This window comes from Dasypus novemcinctus, chromosome 4 (genome assembly GCF_030445035.2).
Source record: "Dasypus novemcinctus isolate mDasNov1 chromosome 4, mDasNov1.1.hap2, whole genome shotgun sequence".
NCBI classification, from domain to species: domain Eukaryota; kingdom Metazoa; phylum Chordata; class Mammalia; order Cingulata; family Dasypodidae; genus Dasypus; species Dasypus novemcinctus.
In genome coordinates, this window is record NC_080676.1 from 5,142,511 (window position 1) to 5,161,608 (window position 19,098).

Below are 19,098 nucleotides of genomic sequence, written 5' to 3' on the forward strand. Positions count from 1 at the left end.
TTTAGCTTTCCTTTTAGTTATTTACATGACCTTAGACTTCCCCTTTCAACTACTGTCACACCCATAAAATAGCTCTGCTAGTTAACCAACACTGTGATGTGCTTTCACCTTTTCTATTCATTTCTGAAGATTAAAACACATCCTTTTTAATCAATTCTGCACAAGTTAGAAAATGGAAAGGGTTCTCTAACTTGAATGGAACCCTTTCCATTCTCTAATTCTTCATATTTTCTGGTGACCCACATTCAAGTTATTAACTCCATATATACAATATATTTAGTTCACAATAGCACAGTCATAGTATTTGTCCTTTTGTGTCTGGCTTGCTTCACTCAACATCCTCCAGGTTCATCCATGTTGTCATGTTTTCTGAGTTCATATCTTCTTACAGCTGTATAATACTCCATCATGTGCATACACCAGTTTGTTTATCCATTCTTCGGTTGATGGACACCTGGGTTTCCATCTTTTGGATGGTCATGGTGTGCAGGTGTCTGTGTCACTGCTCTCAGTTCTGCTCGGTAGTGTTATTGCTGGGTCATGTGGCAAATCTATATTCAACTTCTTTAGGGACGCCAAACAGTCCTCCACAGTGGCTGTACCATTGTGCATTCCCGCTAACAGTGAATGAGTGTTCCTACCTCTCCACATTCTCTCCAACCCTTGTAGTTCTGTCTTTTTTTTTTTTATTTTTTAAAGATTTATTTTTTATTTCTCTCCCGATCCCCTCCCCCCAGTTGTCTGCTCTCTGTGTCCATTCGCTGTGTGTTCTTCTGTGACTGCTTTTATCCTTATCAGTGGCACCGGGAATCTGTGTTTCTTTTTGTTGTGTCTTGTTGTGTCAGCTCTCTTTGTGTGTGGCTCCATTCTTGGGCAGACGGTACTTTCTTTCACACTGGGCGGCTCTCCTTATGGGGCGCACTCCTTGCATGTAGGGCTCCCCTACACGGGGGACACCCCTCTGTGGCACGGCACTCCTTGCGCACATCATCACTGCACGTGGGCCAGCTCCACAAGGGTCAAGGAGGCCCGGGGTTTGAACCGCAGACCTCCCATGTGGTAGGCAGACGCCCTAGCCAGTGGGCCAAGTCCGCTTCCCAGTTCTGTCTTTTTAATAGTGGCCGTTGTAATAGTTGTGAAATAATATCTCATTTTAGCTTTGATTTGTGTTTCCCTAATTGCTAATGATGTCGAACATTTTTACATGTGTTTTTTTGGCCATTTGTATTTCTTCTTTGGACAAATGTCTAAGTCTTTTGCCTATTTTTTATTCAGGTCATTTATCTTTTTATTGTTGAGTTGTAGCATCTCTCTATGTATCATGGATATTGTCTTAGTCAGGGTTCTCCAGGTAAACAGAATTAACAAGAGTTATCTGTCAATAGTGTGTGATTTTCTGAGTCTCTCATGTGACCATGGGGATGTACAAGTCCAGGTTCCACAGGCAGGCTGCAACCAGGAGCTTCAATGAAAGTGCAGTGAAGGTTCTTGATGAGTCCTGGGAGATACTGGCTGTCCAAAGACGAGCTGGGAAATTCTCACTCAGTGCTGGAATCATTTCCCCTTTTAATGCATTCAGCTGATTGGATAAAGTATCATTCATTGCTGATGGCAGTCTCCTTGATGGATGTAATTGTAATAAACTATCTATGATTTACCACTGCAGTAAAGTCAATGGTGACTGAAGTCCATATATGCTCTTGTAGTAGTTAGTCTAGTGCTTGCTTGATCAAACAATGGTATAATTAGCTGGCTGAGTTGACACATTAGCCTATCACAGATATTAAACCCTTATCAGATATGTGACTTACAAATGTTTTCTCCCATTGAGTCAGCTGCCTTTTCACCCTTTTCACAGAGTCCTTTGACCTAGGTGTAAAAGTGTTTAATTCTAAGGGGGTCCCATTTAACTGTTTTTACTTTTGTTGCCTGTGCTTTGGGTATAAGGTCTAAGAAATCATGATCTGCCACAAGATCTTTAAGCTGTTTCCCTACATTTTCTTCGAGTAGTTTTATGGTCCTGTCTTTTATATTTAGGTCTTTATTCGGCTGTGCATATAACCTACAAAGATTTCAGCCCTTCCCCATTGAATTCGATGTTGGCTGTGGATTTTTCATTTATGCCTTTTATTATATTGAGGAATTTTCTTTCTATTTCTATCCTTTGAAGTGTTTTTTATCAAAAAAGGATGGACTTCTTAGAGTGCCTTTTCTGCATAGATTGAGATGATTGTGTGTTTTTTTTCCTTCATTTGTTAATGTGTTGTATTAGGTTGATTGATTTTCTTATATTGAACCAGCCTTGCATACCAGGCATAAATTCCACTTGGTTGTGATGGATGTCTTTTGATATACTGTTGGATTCTATTTGCAAGTAGTTTGTTGAGAATTTTTGCATTTATGTTCACTAGGGAGATTGGTCTGTGTATTAGTCAGCCAAAGGGGTGCTGTTGCAAAGTATCAGAAATCTGCTGGCTTTTATAAAGGGTATTTATTTGGGATAGAAACTTACAGTTACCAGGCCATGAAGGGTCCAAATCAAGGTATTGTAGGTAGTACTTTCTCACCAAATGTCTGTTGCCATGTGTTGAAGCAAGACAGCTGCTGGTATCTGCGAGAGTTCAGCTCTGTGGGCCCAGCATCTGCCAGTCTCAGCTGCAGGTTGGAGGGCTTGTTTCTTTCTGGGCTCGGCTGTCTCTGGGCCCTTGTCTCTTCAGCTGCATACTATCAGGCAAATGGCTCCTCTCTCTTCCTGGAACCTCTGCTGTGTCTGTGGAGCTCTCTCTTTTCCTGTGTATTCTTCTCCTGTATTCTCCTTGATTGAGAGTCAGTTTGTATTGCCCATCAATGGGGCAGGGACTCAATTCTGCATGCCCTAATGATGTGGTTGAACCAAAGCCCTAATCTTGATTTAATCAAGATTGTAAACCTAAAGCCTTTGAATTTAAATCAGTCAAAGGGTATCATACCCAGAAGAACAGACCAGTTTTTAAACATAATCAATATCTCTTTTTGGAATTCATAAGTCTCAAACTGCCACAGTCTGTAATTTTCTTTTCTTGTAATATCTTTATCTGGCTTTGATATTAGTGTGATATTGGCTTCATATAATGTGTTGGGTAATTTTCCCTCCTTTTCAATTTTCTAGAAGAGTTTAAACAGGATTGGTGTTAATTCTTCTTGTAATGTTTAGTAGATTTCATCTGCAAAGCCATCTGGAACTGGACTTTTGCTTTGTTGGGATATTTTTGATGACTGATTCAATCTCTTTAAATGTGGTTGGTTTGTTAAGTTCTTTTTTTTCTTGTGGTATGGTTTGTGTGTTTCTTGGAATTTGTCCATTTCATCTATATTGTCTACTTTGTTGGCATACAGTTTCTCATAATATCCTCTTATGATCCTTTTTATTTCTGTGGAGTCAGTTGTAACTTCCCCTATTTCATTTCTGATTTTTTTGCATCTTTTCTTTTTTTCTTGTTATTCTAGCTAAGGTTTGTCAATTTTATTGATTTTTTCAAGAAATCAGCTTTTGCTTTTGTTGATTTTGTTTTTTTTTCAATTTCATTTATTTCTGCTCTAATCTTTATTATTTCTTTCCTTCTGCTTGCTTTGGGATTGGTTTGCTGTTCTTCATCTAATTTCTCCAGTTGTTCAGTTAGATCTTTGGTTTTAGTTCTTTCATCTTTAATATAGGTGTTTAGGGCTACAAATTTCCTCTCAGCACTGCCTTCGCTGTATCCCATAAGTTTTGATATGTTGTGTTGTTTTCATTCATCTCCATATATTTACTAATTTCACTTATAATTTCTTCTTTGACCACTGATGGTTTAAGCGTGTGTTGTTGAGCCTCTACGTATTTGCAAATTTCCCCCTTTCATGTCTATTATTGATTTCTAGTTTCATGCAATTATCTGAGAAGGTGCTTTGTATAATTTGTCTTTTTATATTTATATGTATTTTTTAATCACTTTATTTTTAAAGAAGCTTTTGATTACATAAATATTACATGAAAAATACAGGGGATTCCCATATGGCCCACTCCCTTCCCCTCACCCACTTTTTCACATTGATGTCTTTCATTAGTGTGGTACATTTGTTACAATTGATGAACACATATTGGAGCATTGCCACTAGCCATAGTCTATAGTTTACATTATAGTTGACGCTCTGTCCCGCACAATTTTGTAAGTTGTGACAAAATATGTAATGGCCTATATCCATCATGTTGTGTCATGCAGGATAATTCCATTGTCCCAAAAATGCCCCCATATTACACCTGTTCTTCCTTTTCCTTCCCCTCAGAATCTCTGGTGACTACTGCCTTTATATCAATGATAAAAGTTCTTCCATTGCTAGAATAATAATAAGTGTATAATTATTATTGTTAATTCCCCAAACTTGAGGATTTGGGGATGGTGATGTCCACTCTGTTTCTAATTGAGCGGGACTTAGATCCTATGGGACAGATGGATGTAATTATCTTGCTTGCAGTTGCAGATACTCTCTGTTCCTTGGGATGGGTATTGTCCATCATAATCTCCTCATTAGTTGTTCTTGGTGTTACAACTCTGCTGAGATTCAGGGCTCTACTGGCAACTCTTTTGAGGGACATTGACATACATGTTCAGGAAGTGCAGTACACCCCAAACAGTAAAAATCCTAACAGGCATATACTTATCAAATTATTCCATGCTCCAAAGAGAGAAAACTGAAAGCTGGAGAGGAAAGAGATCCATCACATACCAGGGAAGCTTGATTAGATTAAGTGCTAATTCCACATCTGAAACCAAGGAGGTAAGAAGGCAGTGGTATAACATAGTTAAGGTGCTAAAAGAAAAAAACTGTCTTGCAAGAATTTTTATGTTTATTGAGACCTAACTTGTGACCTAACATGTGGTCTATCCTTCAGAATGATCCATGAGCACTTGTAAGAATGTATAACCTGCTGATTTGGGATGCAACATTCTATATGTGTGTGTTTGGTCTCCATCATTTATCATATTGTTCAAGTTCTTTGTTTCCTGGTTGATCTTCTGTCTAGTTCTGTTTAATGATGTGAGTGGAGTGTTAATGTCTTCAACTCTTATTGTAGAGATGTCTTTTTCTCTCTTCAATTTTGCCAGAGTTTGCCTCATGTATTTTGGGGCACTCTGGTCAGGTGCGTAGATATTTCTAACTGTAAAACTCCCTTTCATATTTCTTGCAAAGGCAGATTTTTTTTAATGAACTTTCTTAGTTCCTGTTTATTTGTTAATATTTTAAACTCTCCTTATTTAAAGGACAATTTTGCTGGATAAAGAATTCTCAGCTGGCAATTTTTCTCTTTCAGTATGCTAATTGTTTCATACCACTGTCTTCTTGATTCCATGGTTGCCAATGAATTCCCACAAGTCTTATGGGTGTCCCTTGTATGTGATGGTTTGCTGTGATGGTCTCCCTTGCTGCTCTCAGAATTTTCTCTTTATTTTTGATTTTTGACATTCTGAGTAGTATGTGTCTTGGAGTAGGTCTGTTTGGATTTATTCTGTTCAGGGTATGCTGTATTGCTTAGACATGCAAGTTCATTTCTTTCGTGAGTATTGGGAAATTTTCAGCCATTATTTCCTGAAATGCGCTTTTTGCCCCTTTTCCCTTCTTTTCTCCTTCTGGAACTCCCATGATACATATATTATTGCATTTCATATTATCATTCAATTCATTGAGCCCCTGCTCAATTTTTCCATTCTTTTCTCTCTTCAATTTCTACTTTTCTGTTTACTGTATCACTTATTCTTTCTTCTATCATTTTGAGTCGCTTTTGTGTGTCTTTTATGTGTTTTTTATCTCACCTATTGTGTTTTTCATTCCCATGAGCTCTGTTACTTTTCTATTCAGGTTTTCAAATTCTTCTTTGTGCTTGCTCAGTGTCTTCTTTTTTTTTTTAAAGATTTATTTATTTAATTCCCCCCCTCGCCCAGTTGTCCGTTCTCTGTGTCTATTTGCTGCATCTTGTTTCTTTGTCCGCTTCTGTTGTCGTCAGCGGCACGGGAAGTGTGGGCGGCGCCATTCCCGGGCAGGCTGCACCTTCATTTGCGCTGGGAGGCTCTCCCCATGGGCACACTCCTTGCGTGGGGCTCTCCCACGTGGGGGACACCCCTGCATGGCATGGCACTCCCCGCGCGCATCAGCGCTGTGCATGGGCCAGCTCCACACGGGTCAAGGAGGCCTGGGGCCTGAACCACGGACCTCCCATGTGGTAGACGGACACCCCAACCATTGGACCAAGTCCGTTTCCGTTCAGTATCTTCTGATGTCATTTATCTCTAGTCATATTGTCTTTCAACTCATTAATTGATCTTGGAATTTGCATACATCTTGTTGATTAGTTGCTCAAATCCTATGTCTCATCTGAGGCTTTGCTATCTTCCTTTGCTTGGGCTATTTCTTCCATTTTCTTAGTATGGCTTGTAATTTTTTGCCAATGTCTAGGCATCTGATCATGATGGTGAGTTTACTTTATTGCTAAATTTCTCTTTCTTTTGTAGGAATTTAGTGGTGGGAGACTGTGTCTTTGCCATTCTTTGATTCTTGGTTCAGTGTGTTCTAGGGCTTTAGGATTGTTCTGTTAGTTGCTCAGATCTGGGTCCTGGGCCCAGTAGTTGGTTTGAGACCCGCTTTCAAGGGCCTTGGGTAGGGAGGCTGTAAGGGCTGGAAAAGACTCTTATTTTCTTTTATTTCCCTCACATGCACCTCCTTGACTGGCCAGGAGATGGTGCTCTTAGACAGGTCTCTCAGTTCAGAGCCCGGTTGGAGTGTGCTTCAGCACAGACTAGATCAGTACAAGAGAGGGTCCTGCCTGGAGGCTAAGAGCCTCCACATCTAACTTTCTCAGAGACAGTTCTCCAACCTTTGCTGGTGGCCCCCTCTCTTTTCCCAGGTGGGAAAGAATTCCACTCTCCTCTGCATCCTCAACAGCCAAGCCTGTCAGTTAGGGGAGAGTGGCTCCCACAGCAAATAGTGGCACAGCTCTGCTCCGGCTGGAAGGCCTGCTGGGACACAGCAGATCAAGTTTGTGGTTAAAAGCTGGATCAGCCTTAGCCCATGTCCTCCTCTCTCCCATTTCCTGGGGAGGTGGATCCCTGGAGCCCCCTTGGTTTGGATAATTCAGTGTTCTCTGCAGGGAGGGTAGGGGAGGGGCACTGGGAGCTCCAGCGGCAGTCTGTTCATGGTTGTTTTTTTTTAAAGATTTATTTTACTCCCCGCTTCCCCGCCCCATTGTCTGCTCTCTCTGTCCATTCGCTATGTTTTCTTCTGTGTCTGCTTGTATTCTCATTAGGCAGCTCTGGGAACCAATCCTGGCATCTTCAGAAGTGGGAGAGAGGCGATCATTCTCTTGTGCCACCTCAGCTCCCTGGTCTGGTGCGACTCTTTTTTTTTTTTTTTTTTAAATTTATTTATTTATTTATTTTTCTCCCCTTCCCCCCTCACCCTGGTTGTCTGTTCTCTGTGTCTATTTGCTGTGTCTTCTTTGTCTGTTTCTGTTGTTGTCAGCAGCACGGGAATCTGTGTTTCTTTTTGTTATGTCATCTTGTGTCACTTCTCCGTGTGGGCGGCACCATTCTTGGGCAGGCTGCACTTTCTTTCGCGCTGGGTGGCTCTCCTTACGGGGTGCACTCCTTGTGCGTGGGGCTCCCCTACATGGGGACACCCCTGTGTGGCGCGGCACTCCTTGTGTGCATCAGCACTGTGCATGGGCCAGCTCCACACGGGTCAAGGAGGCCCGGGGTTTGAACTGCGGACCTCCCATGTGGTAGACGGATGCCCTACCCACTGGGCCAAGTCCGCTGCCCTGGTGTGTCTCTTATTGTCTCTCCTCTGTCTCTCTCTTTTTTTTTTTGCGTCATCTTGCTGTGCCAGCTCTCTGCACAGGCCAGCGCTCCACGTGGGCCAGCTGTCTGCATGGGCCGGCTTGCCTTCATCAGGAGGCCCTAGGAATCAAACCCTGGACCTCCTAGATGGTAGACGGGAGCCCAGCTGCAGGAGCCAGTCTGCTTCCCTGCTCATGGTCTTGAGGTCCAGCTTCCTTGCCTGTGCTCCTCTCTCTTCTGGGTGGTGTCCAGCTTTCCCCTAGTCTCTTATACCCTGCAACTTTTTTTCCCCAGGCCATTTCTGCCTGTCTTCCAGCTCTTTGTCTGTGCAAGGAGAGAGTCCTGTGTCTTTTGAATCGTCATCTTCTGGAACAAGGATTTTTAAAAATAGAAGTGAGCCAGGGAGAACTTGGGATTTAGTCTGGATGGACATCTCTGAGTTGCATCTGAGCCTGATTCTGCTGCCGTGTCATTACTCTGCATTTATGCCCTCAGCTCTGTGAGTGTCACCTGGCGCTGGTGCTCTGAGGTTGATGCTTCTGGAAATCTCTGATTTCAGGACACCTCCTACCTGTTCATCACGGGTCCCGATGTTGTGAAGTCTGTCACCAACGAGAATGTTACCCAAGAGGAGCTTGGTGGCGCCAAGACCCACACCACTGTGTCAGGTGAGAGCCGGAGCCTGCGCTTACCGTTTGCAAGCCCTGAGGGGAGGGCATCGGAACATGGTGACAGTCTCTTAAAAATACCCCTTAGCCAGCGGAGTTTATTTGGGAAGATTGTAGAATGTTGTATTGCCTACAGACATAGTGATAAAGGTGCATTGAGTATCCCAAATGTGTTAAAACAAATAATAGCTTTCAGTTTCCTAGGCTGCCCAAGAAAATGGGTCAGGTTAAACAAGGAATTTATTTGCTCACGGTTTGGGCTGGGAAAAAGTCCAAATCAAGGCATCGTCGAGGCGATGCTTTCTTTCTGAAGATGGTGGTATTCTGGGGCAGCCTCCCGGCAGTGCTTGGCCCTTCGTTTGTCACATGGCAGGGGACACGGCAGCGTCTCCTGGTCTTTCCCTTCTCTTCCAGCTTCCGTGCTGTTCAGCTCCTTGATTCCTGTGGTCTTCTCTTATATTGAGCATGGTTACCATAGCAACAGCAATCATCAATAGGGCAAAACTATGTGTCATAGAGCAGGTCCCCTTATCATTCTGTCTGGGTGGGATTCTGGCTCAGAGGTGTTCAGTCATCATCCCACAGATTTGCCCCGTTGACTCCTCAGCTGAGCACATCCACCAAATGTCAGAATTTCACTCTGCTTGTAAAGGAATCCAGGAATAGGATTAAGACCCATCCTGATTGGGCTGGGCTGCACCTTAACTGAAGTGGCCTCTCAAGAGGTCTTTTAACTGGGCTCACACCCACAGGAACGGATTAGATTTAACAGCAAGCTTCTCTGGGGTACATATGGCTGGTGTGATAGTCTGTAAAATAATTTTAAAGCTAACCGGAATGGTGGTTATAAGTAGGTGTGGTTCATACATGTATAGATGGATCTCTTTAAAAAATAGATTGTTTTTTGTAACTTACTTCAGAGTAGGTGGTGTTTTACAGTCACCATTGGCCAGGAACAGCCACAGTGTGGTTATGGCTCATGTGTGTGCAAACTTGGCCACAGTTCCTCACCTCTGTGAGATTACATGGCTCATAAACTGAGTTTAAAACGTGTAAAGATTGTTCTATGCTTTGGTGTTGAAACAAAAAGGTATTGTCTATACAGAAAAGCATGGAAATGGGAGCAGGGCATTAATCTGTTATTAGTGAAGATGTATTTCCTGTTGGAGGAATGATTGTGATTCTACATTTTCCTGGAACAAAATACCCATAAGTAGATGAATGTGTGTTATTCCTTGTAATCAAATTGTGGAAGGATTGCCTGCTACACACCAAGCAGAGTAGCTGAAGGTAAGAGAAATTGCTTCGGAATAGGAGAAAGATTTCAAAGCATAGAAAGGCTGATGTGACTGATTTATGCACTACCTTAAATGGTGGGTCAGACATTGGGTCATTGTGTAATTGTCAGCATTTCCTTCTTAGTGTACACAAAATAGAATTGTGTATTTCAGTGAAGTCTGAGATTTGAAGAAATACAATTTAAAAAAATTTAGAGCTCTTCATTCTGCAACACCCCCCAACTGTTCCTTCCCCATCTCAGTTTGGTGTCAGCCTTGACTCATTCCTTCCCTCACCTGTCAGCTCCATTCAGCATCATCTCTAGCATTCCCTGGAAGCAGCACACGCTTCACCATTTCCTCTTCCACTGCCTGTCTTCATGCTCTTGTCTCAGGATTTAATTGGTGGAAGTTTTTCTTTCTTACTTGTATGTAAAATAACATTGAGTTGTTTTTGCTTTTAATTTTATTTATGTCACCCCACCCCCTTGTTCTTTGCACTTCTGTGTCTGTCTGTCTTCCTTGTGTCTTTAGGAGGCACCAGGAACAGAACCCAGGACCTCCGATGTGGGATGGAGGCACCTAATTGCTTGAGCCACCTCTTTTCCCTGCTGTGTTGTGTCTCTCATGTTTTTCTTCTTTTGTCTCTTGTTGTATCAGCTTGCCATGCCTCCCATCATGCCAGCTTGGTGTCTTCTTTAGGAGGCACCAGGAATCGAACCAGGGACCTCCCATGTGGTAGGCGGGAGCCCAATTGCTTGAGCCACATCCACTTCCCAATATTGAGTTTTGATGTAATCTAAGATTTGAGGAAATATGCTATTTATTTTTCCTGATTTTCAATAGTATTATATGTTCTTGGTGGAAAAGTTAGAAAATTCAGGAATAAAAATCACTAGGCATTCCATTATCCACAGATAGTCACACTCATTGTTTGGCGTATTCCCCTGCATCTTTTTCATGATAGTGGGTTGGAACACGGGTATACATGCTCAAACATAGGTGCATACATACTCTTCCAAAACCTGACACCTTAGAGGGATGAACGAACCTCTGCCCTTGACATTAAATTTTCTTTTGCAGCACAACTTGAGATTTTTTTAAAGGCAGTACTTACTTTCCTTCTGGGTTCTGCTTGATGTGCTATGCCTGAGGTACTTTTTTGTGACCTAGGACAAAGCCCAAAAGGTTGTCTGTAAATATTTCTTTTTTATTTTTTTGGTACCAGTGTTACTGATATATAATTCACTTACCGTAAAATTCATCTGCTTAAAGTGTCACTGTTTTTAGCATATTCAGAGTTATACAACAACCAGTATCACAGTCATATTTTCATCACCCAAAAAAGAGACCCATACTCACTAGAGTCATCCCCCACCTCCACCCCTTGTAACCATTCATCTAATTCTGTCCTATAAATTTGCCTATTCTGTATAAATGGAATCATGCAATGTGTGCCCTTTTGTAGCCGGCTTCTTGACTTAGCACAGTATTTCGAAGGCTCATTCCCATTGTAGCATGTGTGAGTAGATCACTGCATTTTATCTCTGAATAACACTCCATTATATCTGGCTCTACCCCATTTTGTTTATCCGTTCATGGGTTGATGGCATAGGGTCGCCTCTACTTTCTGGCTGTGGTGGACACTGCTGCTCTGGACGTTGATGCCCGAGTTTCTGTGTGGACCTGTTTTCATTTATCTTAGATGAGGAGAGTGGGACTGCCGCGTCACACAGCCTGTGTTTGATTTTCTAAGGCACTGCCATGGCTGTGCCAATTTCTCTCCCCCTCGGGGAAGAATTCTGTCGTATTGAAAATCTTCTGAGTCGTTCACCCAATATTCATTGCGCCCTGTGTGCCGGGCATTATCCCGGGTGCAGGGGCTTACACAGTAAACTTTCTAAGGAAGTCGGGGACCCGGCCCGTGGCCAGGTGATGGTGCTGTGGAAAAGGCGCAGGAAAGGGGGTCTGAGCAGGGAGCCCGGGAGGGTGACGCCGAGCAGCCATGGAGGACGGAGTGGTGGGCCCTGGGGCGGAGCGGCGGGCGAGCCCGGGGCGGCCGGAGGCTGGGGGGACCTGGGGCCACAGGCGTGCGGAGCAGGGCCGGGCCTGAGGCTCTGGGAGCAGGCGGCAGGGGCCGCGTGGGGAGCGGGGGGCCTGAGGCGCTGGGAGCAGGCGGCAGGGGCCGCGTGGGGAGCGGGGGGCCTGAGGCGCTGGGAGCAGGCGGCAGGGGCCGCGTGGGGAGCGGGGGGGCCTGAGGCGCTGGGAGCAGGCGGCAGGGGCGGCGTGGGGAGCGGGGGCCTGAGGCGCTGGGAGCAGGCGGCAGGGGCGGCGTGGGGAGCGGGGGCCTGAGGCGCTGGGAGCAGGCGGCAGGGGCGGCGTGGGGAGCGGGGGCCTGAGGCGCTGGGAGCAGGCGGCAGGGGCCGCGGGGCATGGGGCGCAGGGAGCGGGCGGCAGGGGCCGCGTGGGGAGCGGGGGGCCTGAGGCGCTGGGAGCAGGCGGCAGGGGCCGCGTGGGGAGCGGGGGCCTGAGGCGCTGGGAGCAGGCGGCAGGGGCCGCGGGGCATGGGGCGCAGGGAGCGGGCGGCAGGGGCCGCGTGGGGAGCGGGGGGCCTGAGGCGCTGGGAGCAGGCGGCAGGGGCCGCGGGGCATGGGGCGCAGGGAGCGGGCGGCAGGGGCCGCGTGGGGAGCGGGGGGGCCTGAGGCGCTGGGAGCAGGCGGCAGGGGCGGCGTGGGGAGCGGGGGCCTGAGGCGCTGGGAGCAGGCGGCAGGGGCGGCGTGGGGAGCGGGGGCCTGAGGCGCTGGGAGCAGGCGGCAGGGGCCGCGGGGCATGGGGCGCAGGGAGCGGGCGGCAGGGGCCGCGTGGGGAGCGGGGGGCCTGAGGCGCTGGGAGCAGGCGGCAGGGGCCGCGTGGGGAGCGGGGGGCCTGAGGCGCTGGGAGCGGGCGGCAGGGGCCGCGTGGGGAGCGGGGGGCCTGAGGCGCTGGGAGCAGGCGGCAGGGGCCGCGTGGGGAGCGGGGGGGCCTGAGGCGCTGGGAGCAGGCGGCAGGGGCGGCGTGGGGAGCGGGGGCCTGAGGCGCTGGGAGCAGGCGGCAGGGGCGGCGTGGGGAGCGGGGGCCTGAGGCGCTGGGAGCAGGCGGCAGGGGCGGCGTGGGGAGCGGGGGCCTGAGGCGCTGGGAGCAGGCGGCAGGGGCGGCGTGGGGAGCGGGGGCCTGAGGCGCTGGGAGCAGGCGGCAGGGGCCGCGGGGCATGGGGCGCAGGGAGCGGGCGGCAGGGGCCGCGTGGGGAGCGGGGGGCCTGAGGCGCTGGGAGCAGGCGGCAGGGGCCGCGTGGGGAGCGGGGGGGCCTGAGGCGCTGGGAGCAGGCGGCAGGGGCCGCGGGGCATGGGGCGCAGGGAGCGGGCGGCAGGGGCCGCGTGGGGAGCGGGGGGCCTGAGGCGCTGGGAGCAGGCGGCAGGGGCCGCGTGGGGAGCGGGGGGGCCTGAGGCGCTGGGAGCGGGCGGCAGGGGCCGCGTGGGGAGCGGGGGGCCTGAGGCGCTGGGAGCAGGCGGCAGGGGCCGCGTGGGGAGCGGGGGGGCCTGAGGCGCTGGGAGCGGGCGGCAGGGGCCGCGTGGGGAGCGGGGGGCCTGAGGCGCTGGGAGCAGGCGGCAGGGGCCGCGTGGGGAGCGGGGGGGCCTGAGGCGCTGGGAGCAGGCGGCAGGGGCCGCGGGGCATGGGGCGCAGGGAGCGGGCGGCAGGGGCCGCGTGGGGAGCGGGGGGCCTGAGGCGCTGGGAGCAGGCGGCAGGGGCCGCGTGGGGAGCGGGGGGGCCTGAGGCGCTGGGAGCGGGCGGCAGGGGCCGCGTGGGGAGCGGGGGGCCTGAGGCGCTGGGAGCAGGCGGCAGGGGCCGCGTGGGGAGCGGGGGGGCCTGAGGCGCTGGGAGCGGGCGGCAGGGGCCGCGTGGGGAGCGGGGGGCCTGAGGCGCTGGGAGCAGGCGGCAGGGGCCGCGTGGGGAGCGGGGGGGGCCTGAGGCGCTGGGAGCGGGCGGCAGGGGCCGCGTGGGGAGCGGGGGGGCCTGAGGCGCTGGGAGCAGGCGGCAGGGGCGGCGTGGGGAGCGGGGGCCTGAGGCGCTGGGAGCAGGCGGCAGGGGCGGCGTGGGGAGCGGGGGCCTGAGGCGCTGGGAGCAGGCGGCAGGGGCGGCGTGGGGAGCGGGGGCCTGAGGCGCTGGGAGCAGGCGGCAGGGGCCGCGGGGCATGGGGCGCAGGGAGCGGGCGGCAGGGGCCGCGTGGGGAGCGGGGGGCCTGAGGCGCTGGGAGCAGGCGGCAGGGGCCGCGTGGGGAGCGGGGGCCTGAGGCGCTGGGAGCAGGCGGCAGGGGCCGCGTGGGGAGCGGGGGCCTGAGGCGCTGGGAGCAGGCGGCAGGGGCCGCGGGGCATGGGGCGCAGGGAGCGGGCGGCAGGGGCCGCGTGGGGAGCGGGGGGCCTGAGGCGCTGGGAGCAGGCGGCAGGGGCCGCGTGGGGAGCGGGGGGGCCTGAGGCGCTGGGAGCAGGCGGCAGGGGCCGCGGGGCATGGGGCGCAGGGAGCGGGCGGCAGGGGCCGCGTGGGGAGCGGGGGGCCTGAGGCGCTGGGAGCAGGCGGCAGGGGCCGCGGGGCATGGGGCGCAGGGAGCGGGCGGCAGGGGCCGCGTGGGGAGCGGGGGGCCTGAGGCGCTGGGAGCAGGCGGCAGGGGCCGCGTGGGGAGCGGGGGGGGGGGGGGGGGGGGGGGCCTGAGGCGCTGGGAGCAGGCGGCAGGGGCCGCGTGGGGAGCGGGGGCCTGAGGCGCTGGGAGCAGGCGGCAGGGGCCGCGGGGCGCGGAGCACCCGGGGCGGCCGAGGGGGCGCTCGGTCCCAGGCTCCCCGCATACGCGGCCTCGTGTGGCCCCCTTTCCTGCCAGAACGTTCCCTGCACGCTGCTGTCGTGCGCCCCTGCCCTTCCCCAACAGCGCCGGGCCCGGGCGCGGCAGGGCTGTCCTCGCGCGGGCGCCCGTGGAGCTGCGGGCCGGGCCGCTGCCCCCCGCGGGAGAGCTGTGAGGACCGCCAGGCCTGGGAGCGCCGCGGGCTGCTCGTCCCCGAGGAGGGCCGGGAGCCTCGCCAGGAGGTGACGGTGGGTCCCGCGTGCGCCCCTCCTCGCGGCGGCGCTCCCGCCACGGCCTCGGGGCTGGCCGTCCCCTGGTCTCTCACCGCCGCTTTCCTTCCTCAGGTGTGGCCCACAGAGCTTTCGAGAACGACGTGGACGCCCTGTGTAACCTCCGGGAGTTCTTCAACTACCTGCCCCTCAGCAACCGCGACCCCGCGCCCGTGCGCCAGGCCCACGACCCCGGGTGAGCGCTGCCCCCCTTCTGCCTCCTGGCCCGGCACGTCCTCCGGGGAGCCCAGGGGCAGCTCGGGGCGGGAGACGGGGGGCGGCGGGGGGCGGGGACAGGACTCCCGGGTGGGGCTGGTGCTGGCGCGTCCGGGCACAGAGGTAAAAAGATGTTTTTGTTCCCTTTTTCCTTTATAGTTAGGTGGCACAGGGTAAGGAGTGGTCACAATACACACACAGAAACCCCCAAATCGGTGTCTGAGACGCTGGGGTTGTCTAGAATTGGGGGTGGGTGGGAGGCGGTGTGGAGGGTGCACCCGTGAGGAAGGCGGCAGTCCTGGGGAGGCTGCCGCAGGCTCCGGGCAGCTGCTGGGGGGAGGACAGCCACAGCGCCAGCTGGGGGCCCAGGTGTGGCCTGGGCACACACCTCAAGGACTCACATCACCCCGAAGCCCGCTGGTCGGGGAGCAGCAGAGCTGGGGCCTGCGGGGGCCCTGGCTCCACCGCCCGGCGCGTCCCCGCAGGAGGAGGTAGAGCGCCCCGTGGCCCTGGCCCCGGAGGCCGCAGGGTTGCTGTTGGCAGGCTCTGGCGCCTGGCGCGGTTGTCTTCGGCCCGGGAGGGAGCCCACAGCTCTCCTCGCAGCACCTGCTGTTTCCAAGCCCTGCTCTTCTGCTTTTAAAGCCTTGGAAGGGAGCCGGGCGCTCCTAGGCAGAGCCTTGCCTCTGTCGTGTCCTCATGCCCTGCACGTCCCTGCAGTGGAGGAGCGCTCACGCGGGGTGAAGCCTGTTTTCTCCTCGCAGAACACTGAGAGGTTTTCGGGGTTGGCTTCAGCCGCAGTCTAATGTGGTCACAGAAGAGTGCAGTTTTGGTGGCTGCTTTGCCATCCCAGCGGGGCCAGAACTGGCTGGTCCCTCTGCCTCCCCCGACATGAGCGTGTCTCCCTCTTTCCTCTCCAGAAACCGCCTGGTCCCCGAGCTCGACACCATTGTGCCTTTGGAGTCCACCAAAGCCTACGACATGGCGGATATTGTCTACTCGGTAAGTCCCCGTCTGCCTGGCTCGCTTGTGCTGCCTTAGCACCTTGGCCTGGTGGTGGAAGTGCTGGGCCCAGTGGCCTTCCTGTCGGCTTGCCTGGGGTGAGTGGGCGGGCGGCGCCCAGAGGCCCCTGAGACCGGTGCTGAGGGGCTAGCGGCTGCAGCCACCTGGTGGCTTGAATGGACTTAGTCCTGGAGGGAGCAGGACCCTCTTGGGCCAGCAGAGCTCCACGCTCTTTACAAAGGTGCCCTAGATGCTCTGAGAAGGGGCCGTGCCCCCAGAGCCTGGAGGGAGGCTAACAGGACCCTTGGTAGGTCCCTTTGTGTGGAGCCTTCTGCACAGAGGGTGTTTTGTGTTTCTAGAGAAGGAAAGGTACACGGGGCATCTATGACAAGGTCGGTAGGAGGGGTGTGGGGGATGCAGGGGACTGGGGGTCCCAGCCGATTCCTGGGTCATTGACTGGTGGGAACAGTGCTGGTGGGGCGCACTGGGGCATCGTAGATGGCCTTGTCTCCCTCTTCCCTCACGTGCCCTGCATCCTTGCTTACTAGAACACAGACGGCCGTGGGGCAGCCTCTGCCTGAGCCTTGGTTCCCTTGGTGTCTTACTCTCTCTCTCTCCTGTACCCTGGGGAGCTAGTGTGGTCGGCAGCGGTGTCCAGACCCCACCCCTCCCCATTGCCTGCTTCTGCAGCCTCCTGGGTACTTCCTGAGCTGTGGCAGGACCAGTTTTCCTCCTTGTTCCTGAAGGTCATACAGAGGATGGTGACAGCATGGTTTTCAGAATCTGGCTGGCCACGTTTACACGCCAGCCTTAGAGAGCAGTACCTGTTTCACCAGGCAGGTGACTGCACTCCACCTCTCTGGATTCCTGTAGGGTTGCTGTGAATTAACCAAGATGCTGTGGGTGTGTGCTGGGCACCGCATCAGGCAGCTCGGGAGTGCTTGGTGGCTGCTCTGCCCTGGCCACATGGCAGCACCCACCCTTACTCCTCTCCACGTTCCAGCATGCTCTTCCCTGATCGCAGCCCTCAACACTCCCCTCTGCCCACGCTGTCCTGTACCTCTCACGTCACCCTTACTCCTTGGCCTCATGGGGGTCCTCCAGCCTGCAGTTTTTCCATCCCACTTGAGCCCTCCTGGCCATAGTGTTCCTGGCCTGAACTCAGCTGGTTTGCCAGGCAACAGTTATTAACATTAAAGACCAGGGCAGCGGACTTGGCCCAGTGGTTAGGGCGTCCGTCTACCACATGGGAGGTCTGCGGTTCAAACCCGGGTCTCCTTGACCCGTGTGGAGCTGGCCCATGCGCAGTGCTGATGCACGCAAGGAGTGCCCTGCCACGCAGGGGTGTCCCCCGCATAGGGGAGCCCCACGCACAAGGAGTGCGCCCCGTAAGGAGAGCCGCCCAGCGCGAAAGAAAGTGCAGCCTGCTCAGGAATGGTGCCGCACACACAGAGAGATGACACAGCAAGATGACGCAACCAAAAGAAACACAGATTCCCGTGCCACTGACAACAACAGAAGCGGACAAAGATGATGCAGCAAATAGACACACAGAACAGACAACCAGGGTGGGGGGGACAGGGAGAGAAATAAATAAATGAATCTTTAAAAAAAAAAACCAAAAAACAAAACATTAAAGACCAGGCACTATGCCAGTGCTGATGATACACGGGCGCTGCGATGGACAAAGCCCCTTCCTCAGGGACCTCACATTTGGAGAGAGAGAGCAAAAGAGCTGCTGCTGGGTGGGTAGAGAGTATTTGTTTTGGAAATTGTAAAAAAAACAGAACGTGCATGGCTTGGGTAGTTTTAGGTCCAAAAAAGGGCTGTGAAGAAGGTAAAATAGGGTTCATCATTTAAATTTCTCTATCACCAGCACCCTCGATTCTCCTCTGCCCTGCACCCTCCCTGATTCCAGGTGTCAGTCAGCTGTGTGGGTGCTGTCCCCGGGGGCCAAGCTACTAAGGGAAGCCCCCCGGCTCTGTGCCAGCCTCAGTGGCCCCTGCTGTGCCTGTCTTGGTTGAATTTGGTCAGTTCACTGCCCTGTGGGCCTCCCTCACTCCTGTCCTCACTTTCCTCACATTCTATAACTGGAACCAGACATTCTGTGGTCCCTGGTGTCTGGCTTCTGCTCAGCATTACGTTTGTGAGATCTGTCCGTATGAGCACATCGAGCTGGAGCTTGTTTGTTCCCATTAGTTCTATTAGGCTGTTGTACGAATAGACAACGGTGTATTTAACCAGTCTACTCCTGACAGGCATTTGGCTTGTATCCAATTTTTGACTATAACAGATAGTTCTGATATGAATATGGTATTATGTGATTTTTGATAAATCAACTACACATTTCTTTTTGGTTCATACTTACATACCTGAGTGAAAGTACCAGATCATGGGATATACATACATGAAGCTTTACCATCAAAGAGGGTTTCCGAGTTGATTTTGCCAGGTTATGCTCCCACTAGCAGCATATGAGTTTCCAGTTGCTTTACATTCTCACAGCACTTTGCCTGTCCCATACTGTTTTAATTAATTGAGCCTTTGAGTATGCTTTAACATCTGGTAAGAGTACTTCCTCTTCATCTTTTTTTCAGGTTTCCTGGCTTTTCTTGCTTGTTTGTTTTTCCATATGTAAAATCAGTTTGTCTTGTTTTGGGGTGGAGAAGGGTGATAGTAAGGAATCCTGTTGTTTTCATTATTGGTATCATATTAAAATTTATGAATTAAAGTGGAGACAGTTGACACCCTTATGAATTTAAAACCATCTAAAAACAGTTTGTAGTTTCATTTGGTAAAGTGTGTGCTTTTTTCCCTTGAGGGATGTTTTAAAGATTTCCTCATACAGGTTGTTCACATTCCTTAAGTTTGTTTGTTAATATTTTTTATTCTGTTGTATTTGCTAACTGCCTTTTTAGGTATACATGAAAGCTGTTGGCTCTATCAATTTTACAG

General features: G+C 52.1%; 1 protein-coding gene across 1 annotated transcript in view; it reads left to right on the forward strand.

Annotated features, from left to right (window-relative positions):
- PCCB (propionyl-CoA carboxylase subunit beta) overlaps positions 1-19,098 on the forward strand; it is a 112,495-nt gene that overhangs the window by 51,227 nt on the left and 42,170 nt on the right. Inside the window, exons 7-9 of the mRNA XM_004477644.5 lie at positions 8,407-8,515; positions 15,004-15,124; positions 16,062-16,143. Of these exons, the coding sequence (XP_004477701.2) occupies positions 8,407-8,515; positions 15,004-15,124; positions 16,062-16,143 (312 nt within the window). The remainder of the gene's footprint in view (positions 1-8,406; positions 8,516-15,003; positions 15,125-16,061; positions 16,144-19,098) is intronic.